The sequence below is a fragment of the Crotalus tigris genome, unplaced genomic scaffold, assembly GCF_016545835.1.
Source record: "Crotalus tigris isolate CLP2741 ecotype Arizona unplaced genomic scaffold, ASM1654583v1 scf7180000017639.5415321, whole genome shotgun sequence".
In the NCBI taxonomy this organism is placed as follows: Eukaryota; Metazoa; Chordata; class Lepidosauria; order Squamata; family Viperidae; genus Crotalus; species Crotalus tigris.
The window spans coordinates 497,829-512,125 of record NW_024096532.1 but is presented as its reverse complement, the minus strand read 5'-3'; the positions used below and the strand labels follow the sequence as shown (position 1 = coordinate 512,125).

General features: G+C 43.7%; 1 protein-coding gene across 11 annotated transcripts in view; it reads right to left on the bottom strand.

Moving 5' to 3' along the window:
• LOC120304436 (myosin-10-like) overlaps positions 1-13,938 on the bottom strand; it is a 76,970-nt gene extending 63,032 nt beyond the window's left edge. For all 11 annotated transcript variants that reach the window (XM_039334976.1, XM_039334978.1, XM_039334981.1 and 8 more), the window contains exons 1-2: positions 13,863-13,938; positions 1,085-1,443 (exon numbers count right to left, since the gene is read on the bottom strand). In XM_039334976.1, coding sequence (XP_039190910.1) covers positions 1,085-1,441 — 357 coding nt within the window. In that variant the 5' untranslated portion in view covers positions 1,442-1,443; positions 13,863-13,938. The remainder of the gene's footprint in view (positions 1-1,084; positions 1,444-13,862) is intronic.
• Between the last annotated feature and the right edge of the window lie 359 nt (positions 13,939-14,297).

Below are 14,297 nucleotides of genomic sequence, written 5' to 3'. Positions count from 1 at the left end.
ACCAGCACTGCTGTCAAAGGAATTGCGTGGGAAGGCTGAAGAGTCCCCTTCTCAGTAAAAAAATTTAAAAAAAAATTCGTTCATCTTAAAGATGGCTTCCATGGGGCTGAATTGCACAAATGCAGGCTGCTTCTTAGGAGAAGGCAAGAGTAGAGTTTGCTGCTTCTAAGAAGCAGCGTGTTGTCGCGGTTGACGGCGTTGCCCTCGGGAAAATTCATTTCACACCCTGACGACTACTGTTCTGGCTGAACAGGTCTAGTCCGTTCCCCACCCCGATACCCAGCTAGAGGGTGGAGATCATCAGAGGCAGCAGGGGGAGGAGGACGTGCACTGCGCTGTCTGCGAGTCAGAGACGACGACGTACCGTTGAGGGAATGCTTTGGCACAAGGCCTCCCAGGGTAGCCTTGTGCCCACTTGGGTGCCAGGGAAACCAGTCGGGCAGAAGAAACACATGTCCCCTGCTCATTCTCTTTGAAAGGAGCTCTGCAGGGGAGGTCAAGGCGGTCCAACTCACCCTTTCTAGCATTATTGCAAATACAGAGACACTTCACAAGCTGGGAAAAAACCCAACTTTCTGTCCCAAATCAGCTCTTCTCTTCCAGTCCTGACGTCTGCTCGGAAGGAATAGCTTGGCGTCTAACCAAAGCTGCATTCCATTCAGACAGGGAAGCAGTCCAGCACGTCATAGTTTAAAATCTGGAACTTTTCTTCTTAAGGTATCTTGATAGGTATCAAGAATGATTGGACCACATAATTCCCATCACGACTTGCAACTTGGTCATGCTGGCTAATTGTTGAAGTCCAAACCATCTGGAATATTGGCCGTATATTCCTGAGCTAGGCCATCTAAGAGAGACATGACTGCTGCAAACCAGAATTCCTGGATTACGTTTGGAATTAAACAGGGAAATGAAGTGTATTAAGTAACAGTTAGAAGTACTAGGAGGCTGGACTAGTGGACTACAGGTCCCTTACTTTTATGTCATGAGGAAGATGCAAGTGGTTAAAAAGTGTGAGAGACAGAAAGAAGAGAAGAGAGAGAGAGAGAAGCATGGAACCAAACCATTCCATAAGCCAACTCACATAGATAAGACCTGAATAGTAGCGGTCCTTCAGATTATGCAACACCGAGGCTTCATTGAGGCAGGTCAGCTCTGCCATGTCTTCCACCTTGGTAAATTTGGGTGGGTTCATCTTCTGGATGTCGTCTTTGGCCACCACCATCTGACGCCCATTCTCAGCAAGTTCCACCAACATCTCATCTCCCCGTTCTTCACGCAGCCCAGCCGCCTCAAAGCCATGGCGTTCAGATGGGACCCATACCAGGCGTTTGGCCGTCCAATCAGCTTGTGAGGCTGGATTGCCTACATGGTTCCGGTCCACAAACAGGTATCTCTCAGCGGTGGCGTCACCCCGTTGTACAGGGGTCCGGACAGCCATGGCTGAAAAAGAAGAGAGGAAAGTCCAGGAAAAGTTAGGCATTGATGAATGCTACAATCATTAGTCTTAGTATCATAATGCTAAATTCTCCATATCTCTTAAATGTGACAGCTCTCTACAGACTATTCCCTACCATTTACTTACTTATTTACTTACTTACTTATTTAATGTTAAAACTGTCCATCTCCCTCACAGAGGGACTCTGGATGGTGCACCTTTTATTTTAACTTCATCATACCAGAATATCCCCAGAAAACAATCATCTATGCTATAGCATTTTTTTCAATGGTTTCAACAATTTTTATACTTTCTGTTGCTTTCCCCAAACTCAGGAATGCAAACGGACAGAAAAATTGGAGTGGTTCAAGAGAAAAGCAGTATGACATTTCTCCCCCTCCTCTTCCTGAGATGGAAGCAGAATATTTGTAGCTTTTACTTGACCCCAGAATGTAAACTTGTCCAAAACCTTCAGGCTTAGAAACTTCTTATATATATAAACATCATCATGCCAACAGAATGTATTTACAAAATAATGACTTAAGAAGTAAAACCTGGGGGTTGGGAGAAGGTGGAAATGAAGACAGCAAAACAGGGGTGGGCAAATATGGCAACTTTACAACCTGTGGACTTGAACTGTCAGAATTCCTAAGCCAGCTTTACACTCGTTGTAAAGTTGCCATACTTGCCCCCCTTGCAATAAAAAGTGTATAAAGTCAAGAGCTATCTAGTTCAGGGATAGGCAACCTTGGCTCTTTTATGACTGGTGGACTTCAACTCCCAGAATCCCTGAGCCAGCCATGCTGGCTCAGGAATTCTGGGAGTTGAAGTCCACGAGTCATAAAAGAGCCAAGGTTGCCTACCCGAGATTCTAGTTCTAGTGTACTCTGAATTGAGATATATGAAACACATTATTTTCTATTTTGTCTACCACTATTCACCATGGCTGGGAGACAATCTTAAATATAGGTAGTCCTTGTTTTATGATGATATGTTTAATGACCATTCAAAGTTACAAAGGCACTGAAAAAAGTGACTTATAATCATTTTTCACACTTACAGCCACTGTTAACATGTTCAAAATTCGGGTGCCTGGCAATTGGCTTGTATTTATGACAGCTACAGCATCCCGTAATCATGTGATCACTATTTGTAACCTTCCCAGCAGGCTTCCAACAGGCAAAATCAATGGGGGAAGCCACAGTCGCTTAATGATGCATGATTCGCTTAACAACTGCAATGACTCAGTTAACAACTGAGGCAAGAAAAGGTACTAAAATGGAGCGCAACTCACTTAACAACTGCCTTGCTCAGCAAGGGAAATTTTGAGCTCAGTTGTGGTTGTGAGTTGAGGACTATCTGTAACAGATTTTCTGTAGTCCCTTTTCATCATCACTTGCCCTCCCTTTTACATAAAAGCACAAGGAAAAACTTTGTAAAGAAAATTTACATACTTTGGAAGATAAGATCCTAATTTTGTATGCCGTTCTAGGCTGGGCCTGAACTTGTGAAAATAAGAAGAATGCTGATGTGACAGCCGTTGAGTTATGTACACAAAATATGCAAACTCCAGAAAACATTCTGCATGCGCATTCAAACCCATGTGACAATCACGGTTTGCTTCCTGGTTGGTGTAAACTATCATTCTTCCATACAAAATAAACTGCAGTTAATGGCAGCAAGTGACAGAGCAAACGCAGGAAGAAATCTTTCCTATACTTAAGGATGTTCCAAGGGTTCTTACAGTAAGCGCCATCTTCCTCCTTATCCCTCTCCCGACCCTATCCAACTTTTTTGTTCTACAAGCTGGAAGAAGCTAAATCTTTTTCCATCTTTGTGCTCTAGCCACAATTAGCCAAACTCCTCTCAAGAGACTTAACCAGAAAAATGGAAATGGAGTTAAGAAGGAACACCAGAAAAACGCAGGCTCCAAATGTAGCTAAAGAATTCAACTTGGCCAGGGATACAAGGAGAGACCAACAGAGGTCTCAATGCTGCCTTTCTAAGTATCTAAGAGTCCACTTTCTCCTCCCTAAAAATCCACATCTCTCTCCCCTCCGGCCTGGCAAACAGTCCAGACTCTGGTTGATGAGCAAGATTTTCCAGCCCTCTCCCACCCACCCCCTTTCCAGACCCTCAGCAGAAACTTTGTCTGCCTTATGTCGCTAAAGCCAGACATGCTTGCCCTTGCTTGGGGGCTCGTTCTGTGACCAGACCCTGGGTTTCTTACTTGGAGAAACCAGAACAATGAGGAGGTCTCTTTGATCTTCTCTGCTCAATCACACTAGCCTTACAACTCAACACCTTCAACACCTATTGCAGCGTTCTTAAATCTGCTGATTGCTGTCTGCCCAGGGTCAGAAACAGGCATGTCCGGACACAGAAAAGACACCGGGAGCATAAACACTAGACGTGTGGGAGCTCATAATAGTTACTCTGCAGGAATGGAAAAGCACTCTGTGTAGGCTCCAAGCCACCCAGCTCCTTACTGCCTTCTCTTACACGCTGTAGAGATAATTACCGGGACTAATTAAAAAGTGACTAAAAAGCATTAAGCTATAACTCACATGCCTTTTAAATAAAATTCGTTTGTTAGAAAAAGAGCTACCAAACCCTTCCTAATTTTCCTACTCTGTAGCCAATCTAAACACGAAGGATACAGGAGCAAAACCTCCAGGAGTCTGTCCTAAAAAGCTGCAGAACAAATTAAAGAAATTATTTGCCAAGCAGATTCTGAGCTTGGTCAGTGCCTTAAAAGCAGAAATCTATTTGTATACAGTAGACCCCTGAGAAGGCTTTGGTGCCCAGCATCCCTGAGCCACGGTTACCATCCCTACAGATAGTCCTCGAGTTACGACCGCAATTGAGCTCCAAATCTCCCTTGCTGAGCAAGGCAGTTGTTAAATGAGTTGCACTCCATTCTACAACGTTTTTTTTTTTGCTAGAGTTTTTAAGAATTGCTGCTTCTAAGTGAGACAGTTAAGCGGGATTTCCCCCCATTTTACGACTTTTCTTGCCGCTTGTTAAGTCAGTGGTTCTCAACCTGTGGGTCAGGGCCCCATTTGGGGTCGAACGACCATTTCACGGGGGTCGCCAAACAACGCAGTCCGCCATTTTTTTCCCCTTTTCCTTAGCTGTGCTACTCCCTTTTATTCTATTGGCTTTTGAAAGCCAATAGAATAGACTCTCTTGAATAGAGTCTAATTCTATTGGCTTTCAAAAGCCAATAGGAATTGTCCAGGCTGTCTCTGCCCTGCTGAGCCCGCCAAAAGTCCCATTCTGCAAACGGTGCTGCACCAGTTGAGTAGTCCTTGACTTACGACCGGTTGAGTAGTCCTCGACTTACGACCGGTTGGGGGTCGCGGCATTAAAAAGGTTGAGAACCACTGTGTTCAGTGAATCCGGCTTCCCCATTGACTTTGATTATCTGATGGTCACAAAAGGGGATCACATGGTGCCAGGACACTGCAACTGTCATAAATGTGAGACAGTTGCCAAGCGGTTGAATTTTAATCACATGACCACAGGAATGCTGCAACAGTTTTAAGTGTGAAAAGCTGTCACAAATCACATTTTTTTCAGTGCTGTTGTAACTTCGAACGGTCACTAAACAAACTGCCGTAAGTTGAGGACTGCCTGTATTTCCCAAAATGCCCCAACATTATAATACAGAAAATTAAAGTTGTCATTCCCCAATCTCCAGTGTGGGTCGTTTCAAGAGGAACTTGGCAGGAAGAGGATATAAGAGGAAAGTCTTCAAACAACACATCACTGCTTTCTCTTGAAATCTGGCTCACGTCCCATCCTTTGAATTCCACACTAGAAGATAACAGGGACTTTAAAAAACAAAACAAAAAAAATAACAGATACTCTTTGATCTGCCTCCTTTCTGATCTCTCAATACTTTGTTTTTACGGAAGAGGCTGCAAGTAACAGGAAAGGCGGGTGTGCATGTCTGTATGGGTTTGTGGGCACGAGTGGACTGGACAAATTAAAGGATCCCAGGATAGAAAAGGAGGAAGAGAATTGGTAAAGGGCTAAACGGGCTGGAGTTATGGAAAATGGCTCCAGTTATTCCCAGAAGACCAAAGGGCGGTAAGTGACACCCTTTGGCTTCCAACCAAGACAGGTGCAACGTTGAACGTTCCTGCACCTGGCAACCACCTGCTGAGGCTGCCACACCCTTGCCCAGAACCCAATAACTCCTACTTGCTTTCTGGTTAACACTGGGCTCTTTAGCAGAGAAACCGTACCTGCCGGTTTACACAGCGGTTAATTCTCTATTACCCACAAACGGCCTCCCACAGCTCTGCCAGGAAGCTCTGAAATCACTGTAACTTATTCCCCAACCAGTATATCTTCTACTCCACAGAAAGGCTCACTTCTATTTACCTGGGATTAATTGCTTTCCAGTTCCCAAGTGCTTACCCCAAAGCCAAATACTGGTGTCCCAAAGGTGCTTTTTCAAGAGGCAACTGGACTTTCTTGTTATTCTTTGAAAACGTCTCGCTTCTCACCCAAGAAGCTTCTTCAGCTCTGACAGGATGGTTGGGGTGAATTCTTCAGTCAGAACTGAAGAAGCTTCCTGGGTGAGAAGCGAAACGTCTTCAAAAAATAACAAGAAAATCCAGTTGCCTCATGAAAAATCACCTTTGGGACAACCATGACCTGGATGACTGAGAATCTTCATAGTCAAATATTGGTGGTGGTCATTCGCTTTCTAAACTTTTGACTCACACATAGCATTCTGTAATGGCCCAGTTCCTACATCTTTTAGAACTTCTTTTTATACACATTTTTCCCTTAGACACCCCACTTTTTATACACAACCAGCTTTCCCCAAGCTGGTGCCTTGTGAAAATCATTATTAGATAACAGAGATTTAAAGGTTGAACTAGGATAGGGATAGGCAACTTTGGCTCTTTTATGACTCGTGGACTTCAGCTCCCAGAATTCCTGAGCCAGCCAAGGTTGCCTACCCCTGAACTAGGAGCAGGCTGAGTCTTCCCTCAGCCACCCAAGCTCACTGAGTGGTTTTGGGCAGGTCCATATCTCTCAGCCCAAACCACCTTGCAGGGTTGTGGTCATAGGGTAAAAACAAAGGAATAACAACCAAGTTATTCAAGTACTGTTGTAGGGGAAATTTAATCCCAACATTTCTGGAAAACTGCTACAATTCCACTATCTTCTCCGGCCTTCTGTTATTCCAGCAGAATTCCAACTATTCCGTTGAAAATCCTGAAGTTTTCGATTACTGCATTTGAGAAAGTTGTTTACCAAAAAGTGTGCAAAAATGATGGGTAGGAATGCATTGTCTTTACACCACAATTACCAGCTCATGAGGTAAGCCACCCCTGCATTTGGGCCCAGCCTTTGTGCTCGGAGCAGTCCTGAATCTGAGGCTGCCAAGCCAAATCCCTCTCTAAACAAACTCAGTCCTGAGATGAGCCTCCTTTATGCACTCATTCATAGGCCAATTTCCTTCTCCTCCCAGCTCCCAGCACATTCAATGCTGCCTCCCACTAGGTCACATTCCCACCCAACCTCTGGGGATTGGACAAGACCTAACCAAACGAGTCAGAGGCGAGACAGGCGCCAAGCTACTCAGAGTCCTGCCCAACGGTGCCCAACCAAATGGCAGTAACAAGCCTGGCACTAACAAACCAGCGGTGCCCTCCTTGGCTCATTAATTTCATGGGCATTCCCAGGGTGAGGCCGTTACGTGGTGGCAAATAATTGCCTCAACCCTCTTGGGGAATTAATGGAGGAGTCCTTTGCTTGACAATACCCCTCCCTAGAAATCATATTTCCTTTAAAAAAAAAAGGAAAGAAGATCCCACCAGAGAGCGGGGAGAGAAATGAAAAGAAGTTTGGGACTTCAGGAGATACAGTATTCCTCCAATGTGGCTTTCTAGGTGCTGCAGAACTACATTTCCCAGCATTCCATACTATTGGTTATGCTAGGAACTGTGGTTCGTCAGCCTCTGGACTGTTGTGTGTGTTATATGTAATTCTCACTTAAACAAAAAACTGAGATTGAAACAGAGATTTCTCGCGAAAGAAGTAGGCCCCATACTTACAACCATCATTGAGCCCAACATTTCCATTGCTAAGACAGGTAGTGGTTAAGTGCGTTTTGCCCCATTTTATGACCTTTCTTGCCACAGTTGTTAAGGGAATCACTGCAGTGGTTAAGTTAGGAACACAGTTGTTAATCAAATCTGGTTTCCCCATTGAGTTTGCTTGTCAGAAGGCCGCAAAAGGTGAACACATGACCCAAGGATACTGCAATCGTTGTAAATGTGAGTCAGTTGTCAAACATCTGAATTTTATCATGTGACCATGGGGCTGCTGCAACGGTTATAAGTGTGAAAAATGGTCATGTCACTTTTTTTCAGTGCTGTTGTAACTTCAAACGGTCATTAAATGAAAGGTTGTAAGTCAGTAAGGAAAAGGGGCTCCAATTCAGTGCATAGCTTGATATAAAGCTGATATCTGAATCCTTTTAAATATGTCCTAAAGCTCTTTGAATGTTTTGATACTACAGCTCCTATAATCCTTTGCCATTGGCCATATTGGCTGAGGCTGATAGGAAGTGAGTTCCAAACTGTTGGATAAACTATGGCTCATAACAAACTCTGGATTTGAACCCATGCAAATGAAACGATGTGCAAATGTGTGGATCAACATATTTTCTTATAAATGGACCCTCATTATCTTTGTCCATCAGTCCTGTAAAGACTGATCAATGCATCACCCATAGGGCATTTCCTACTCTCTAGCCTACCCCCTGCAAGCTGCTTGTCAATCCCCCACTTCAGTCAATGGTGCTCTAAGACTGGCAATGCCCGCAATGGAATCACAAGAATGCCCTTGAAAAACCCACAACCTAGCTGGCATTGGCAACCACGGCAACCTGATCAGCAAGGATAGCTCCAAGCCTTCGCCTTCCAGGCACCAAATGGACAAAATGAAAGATGTAGCTGGGCAGTCTTGGACGAAGGAAAAGGAAATGGGGGGGGGGAAGGGGATATAATAAATCTTTGGGACATTTGCCTTACACTGAAAAATACAGAGCTTTTAGGCCTAGGGAGCTGATCTAGCCTGCATCTTCCAAAAGGAAGCCACAAGGTATGGCGCCATGCCCAGGGGTAATTGGTTCCAAATGCGTCTCCTTCTGGGGTGTGGTGTGGGTAAAAAGGCAAAAAGCACAGATTTGGGCAGAGATGCAATTGAAATATCACATCTTCAAAGCTGGTTGAAGATGAGGAGTCAGAAGGGAGTGGTGCCCCGTATTCAAACAGGGAGAGAGGCTGGGTGCCAGGACTACTGAGTTCTCTTGGCCAGGAGAAGATGGTGTCAGATCAGGATGGACTTGAGTGGGTTAAGAATAGGAACCAGCATCTTGGGGACTGAAGCCTTGCTATAATTGTTAGTTCAGATAACCACAGTTTTTTTTTTTTCCTTGGGATGGCTGGAATATTTTTTTGGCAGAGGCTGCCTCCCCTACTGCCTTAACCTCTAGAAGGCCGGTGGCCTGAATTGCACAATGTATTTGCTTGATTAGAGCCCATCTGGGTTAAGAATGATTTTCCTCTGTTTTTCATCCATCCAAACTTCTTTTTCCAACAATCGCCCCCTCGACCCCAATGAGAGGACACACCAAATCTCAGAACATCTCATGCCAAACACAGACCATTCCCAAATGAAGTAGCTTTATTCACTTAGCAGGAGCTCAAAGGCTTCCACAGTTATCTTACTGCCATCAACCCAAGAGGTACCCTGTATGACTCCATCCATTTCCATTGACCAAGGACTGTATATGTTACTTGCTTAACCGTTGGTGAGCAAGACGGACTAAGTTTGCCATTAAGAAAAATAAGTGATATTCCCCTTCAATAAGGTGAGGTGTCACACGCCATCAATGACACTGTGAAATGTTAGGGACCACTCTTCCCTCCCCCTCCCATTTACCCATGGCAAGAAGCAACCGGCACGGGGCAAGCAAGAACTTATGGCATTCAACTCTTCCCACCACATTTGAGTGGCACAAACAACTGCAGTTGCCAGGTGCAAATAACCAGGCACATTTGTTGAGTTCAAAGCATAGAAGAGTTTATTATTGCTACCTATACACAAGAATCCGGTCAACTAATAGTCAAAGCTAAATTGACACTAGATAAGGGTCAACAGAATTCACAAGGGACTAGACTTGGGTCTCTTGTGGCTGCACAATGACTCCAAACAGATGACACATTTAACTCTGCCTTCCAGCTCAGCCTGCTCATCTCCTACAGTATCAGCACTCGTGACTTGTTCCCCATTTGAACTACAACCCAACACACAAACACACACACCTTTTAAGGCTAAAGAAAGACAACCAAGAGAGCCATTATCATTATGGCAGCTATCACTCTCCCAGGTCCAAAGGTAGCACTGATGACAAAACATAATTGCATGTGATGCATGATAGATGCCTGGGAAAGAGATAGGGAGCCTAAGCCTTCCTCAGGCTTTGCTCCAGCACATCAAATAATCTGTCACTGCACATGCCACAATCCTGATTTTCTTGAACCTTAATATAGCCTATTTTTGTTTTCTTTATCTTTTAGACGAAGGCAAAAAAAGAGATGAAAGACAAATATAATAAGCACAGCTCTGCATTTTCATAATGCAGTACAATTATTTCACTTTCAAATTATTTGTTGGCAGATAAACAATGTGTGCCTAAGAATAACTAAGCTATTCCAGGGTTCTGTTCCTATAGTACAGCACTATGTCACCGTAGAAAGTACCAACCCTCCATTCAATAATTCAACGGCAAACTCACATTCCCATTTCAAAAATACACATTTAGTCAGTCTCCGAGGGATTATCTTTCCCAGGTGTAACCATTTTAACACACTGAGATCCAATTAAGGCAGTGAGATCCAATTGTATACTCACGTGAAGCCGATGGTTCTGCTACAAATAGTCAATGAACGCTTTTAGAAACCTTCTGAATGAAGGTCAGGCCTATAAAATGGGACTAATTTGATCCTCCATGCCAGCCCACAACCAGACAGGCCTCACAATATATTCTCTGTAGAGACGGCACATATTCAATTTCCTTAAAGTGACATCGCCATCATATATGTCCGTACAAATACCAGTTCTTTCCCTCCCTCCCTCCCTTCCTTCCTATCAGAAATCTGAAGTCAGAAAAGCTGCCTTATTCTTGGGAAGGTTGATGTTATCTATAGCAGCACTATTTACCATCCCTGTGCTGGCTGAGGATGGCTTTAGGACTTCTTAAAAAGCAAGCAAAGAGGGGAAAATGATAAGAGGGTAAGCTTTGAACTTGAGATTGTGCAATACACAATGTAATACGCACTGAATGCATTAAGGTAGGGGGTTTCAAACTTATTCAGACTGTGGAAAGTTTGCTTTTTAAAAAAAAATGTGTTTCTTGACAATGCCCACTTGAGAGATAAAATTCTAAATTATTAGAAACTGACAGCCTTTCATTGATTCCGCCCCACCTCCCCACCCCAGAATCTCATGGAGTTCTAGGAGTCCATACAATGTTTGGGAAAACTGCTTTAGAGCAAGGGGACAAACAGAAGGAACTTTTGGAAAGTAAGTGGCTGGGCTTGGGAATACTCGAAGGCTCTCTAAGCTGACAGTCACTATCTTTATAGCTACCACAGTCACAGGCTGAAATAACAAACCTAACTCAAATGTGTGTCACTGGCTACGAGTGTGTGTGTGTGTGTGTGTGTGTCAAGTTTATGTCTGAGAGTATATAACTTCTGAGCCTGCCCACATGGCTCCTACACTTCCCCCCTCCAGGGGTTACCAGAAGCCTGCTAATTGTTTTCCCAGGCAGTTCATACAAAGACTCAACGGCTCTAATGTTTTCTGTCAAGTTCCCTGTCCCATCCAGGGGGGGGGGGTGAAGGGGGGGAAGGGGGGGGCAGAGAGCAGGTTGCTTTCATGGCACTGGCATGCTGGTTGCTGCTATAAATATCAATTGCCTACAACGTAACCGTTTGGTGCTCAAGTCCAGCATAAACAAGGCCTAAGGAAAAACCCTTGAGAAACAAAGAAAATCAACCAGCTCTCTTCTCAAGTGCCACGTTCAACCAGATTATTTAGAACCCACTTCAGAAAAAGAAAAGAAAAAAAATCACTCTTCTAGACCATTACCTAACCCAGAGAGAGGGAAAAAACCCCTAAATCAGCATATTTCTTCTTAAAGTGGCTGGTTCTTTCACCTTTCCCATAAAAAAATTGCTAGCATCTCCAGCCACAGAAACATTAAAATACATGCATTCCCAATCAAAAATAGAATATTCAGTTCTTCAAATATGTGGAATGAAACAGCCAGCAAATGTCTCAAATAGCACTTAAATCTGATCTAAATAGCAAATATAAAGGAAAACGAAGCTTTAGATAAAAAAATACCCTGCCAAATGAATTTTAATAACTTTCTACTTTACCATTTCTATGATTAAAAAATATATAGTTTTAGAGAGGGTGCTTAATGATTACAAACTTCAAAATTCCAAGCACTGTCAAATTTAATCATTTGCATAGTCTCTCATCCCTTTTCCTTTTGAGGCTCAGCACAGAGTTCAAGAGTTTCCACTCTTTTGTTCTTCAATTTACAGAAATTATCTCTAGTTCATAACAGAACTCTATGCCATATAAAATATTTCTCTTTAAGGGCCAGTGTTATTTTCTTTGTAACAGACTAACATTGCTACCCACCTCTGGAATTCGCCATTCTGTTGACATAGCAAGTTCCAAATGCTAAACATTCCAGGATCTGATTTGTTCATTTTGGTGGACATTCAAATAAAATACCTAATTGGCCTAATTAAATTCAGACTTTTTCCCAGCTGCTTTAAATTAGAGGTTAGACACATGTAGAAAACCTCAAAACTTCAATTTAAGAATGTTCCCCTTTCTCATTCTGGAAAAATACAACTACATTCCTGGAATAGCTGATATTATTTTGAGAACAACACAGAGAAATCCCAACTGCTTTACTGTAAATCCAAAGAATGTGTGCAGCACCCATCACACTTTGCTGCCATGGGGTGACTTGTCCATGGGTAGTCTTCTTATTACGTGCCTGAACATGGCAGATATATTACATGTAGACAGTGCATGCAATGTCATGAGACTGAAGGGAGGGATGTTGAAAATAGCAGAATAAAGTCTTTGAACCCAGAAGCCTATCTTAAGTTACTTGGGTGTCCACAGCTAGGCCAAGCCTCTTCTTGTTAGCAAGTCCTGCAATATGGATAATATAACGTAACAGAAGCTGTAATACATTCTCCTTTGTCATTTCCAAATACCTCTAGATGAAGTCTCCTTCAGTGATGCCAATTCACTTTATGCCAACCTCTCTTCTCATTAAGCTTCATAATTAGACACAATGACCCACTCAGGAAGCAAAAAAAAAAAAACTTTATAAAGAAAGGCATAGCCTCATAAAGGTATGTTCTCTCTGGCAAGCACAATAATTTCCACCCCTTCAAAGCAAGGGCATTTTTATACTACCAGTCACTAGCTGAATGAAGAGAAAGGAATGTCTATCCATAAGAAGCAAAGCTCAGAAGGAAATTTAAGCAGGGATGGAGGAAGGAGAGAGCTAGCTCAGAAAGGACTCTGCAGAAATTTGGCAGCCAGGAAGGGCATAATGAAGTCTTCCTCAACCATATATCCTCCTCTCCCAGATGCTTTTCCATAATCTACAGCTAACATGGAAGCTGCTTCCATGAAACGTCTGGAGGATACCAGGCTGGGAGAGTAAAGGATGATGAGATGCACATATTTAAAGAATATCTGGCTGGGGGAAACTGACAGATGAATAGTGAAATGGATATAATCAGGTAGCAGAGCCATAAACAACCACAGAGGGAAGGGAATTAAAGGCACAGATTGATGAACAAAAGCTAGGCATTTACTAGACAAACGAGGGCAAGGAAAAGCAGGGGCCCAGTTTCACCATCATGGGCCACAGAAGTACGACTGGATACAAGCTGACTGGTCTCTTCTCACTCAGCCCACTTTCAGGTAAGGTGGATGGGTAAAACCATAAGCAATTTGGATTTTTTTTAATTAGGGGAAGCAATAAAAATCATCTGTGCTGATTTCTCTACCCAGTGCAAGTAAAATGCCACCTTTTCTGCCCTCTGAGGGATTTAATTAAGCTCACCCCAATTAACTGAAAAGGACACACCTCTGCACAATCCATCAGCAATTTAGTCTTTCATACAGTAAAGGCAGATTTTGCGGACCCAGAGGCTCCCCTCCCGCCGTTTCTCCAGACTCGCCAGATTCAAGGGGAGAAAAAACCCAAAGGAAATCAGCCATATAGAAAATTTAAATTAGAAAAAAAGGAGGGGAAAATAACGAATAAGCTTTACGGTACCTTAGCAGATCACCGAGTGCTACCCGGACGCCTCCAAGGCCCAGCCGCAACTGAGCTGCCAATGGCTAGGGGGCGGGGTCCGGCTGATGTAACCCCGCCCACCACGCCCAATCAGAGAGGAGAGGGTGTGGCCGCAGTGCTGCTCTTAGGGGGGATCTTGACTGCAAGAAGAGAGGCTTGAAAGGATAGACCCGCACACTCCTTTGGCGGGGGGGGGAAATGATTGACAGACGAGTTCACCAACCACAGGAAACAGAGTAGAGGGGCCCTTTGAGAAGATGACTGGGCTTCTTTATGTTGGAACAGTTCGGGGAGAGGACGGGAGGGGGGAGGGGAAGGATGAATGAGGTCTATTGTCTATTGGGGGGAAATTAGGATGACGTCAGAGGCTAGACCCTCAGGGGAAGAGGAGGAAAAAAAGCAAAACCAGCTCTC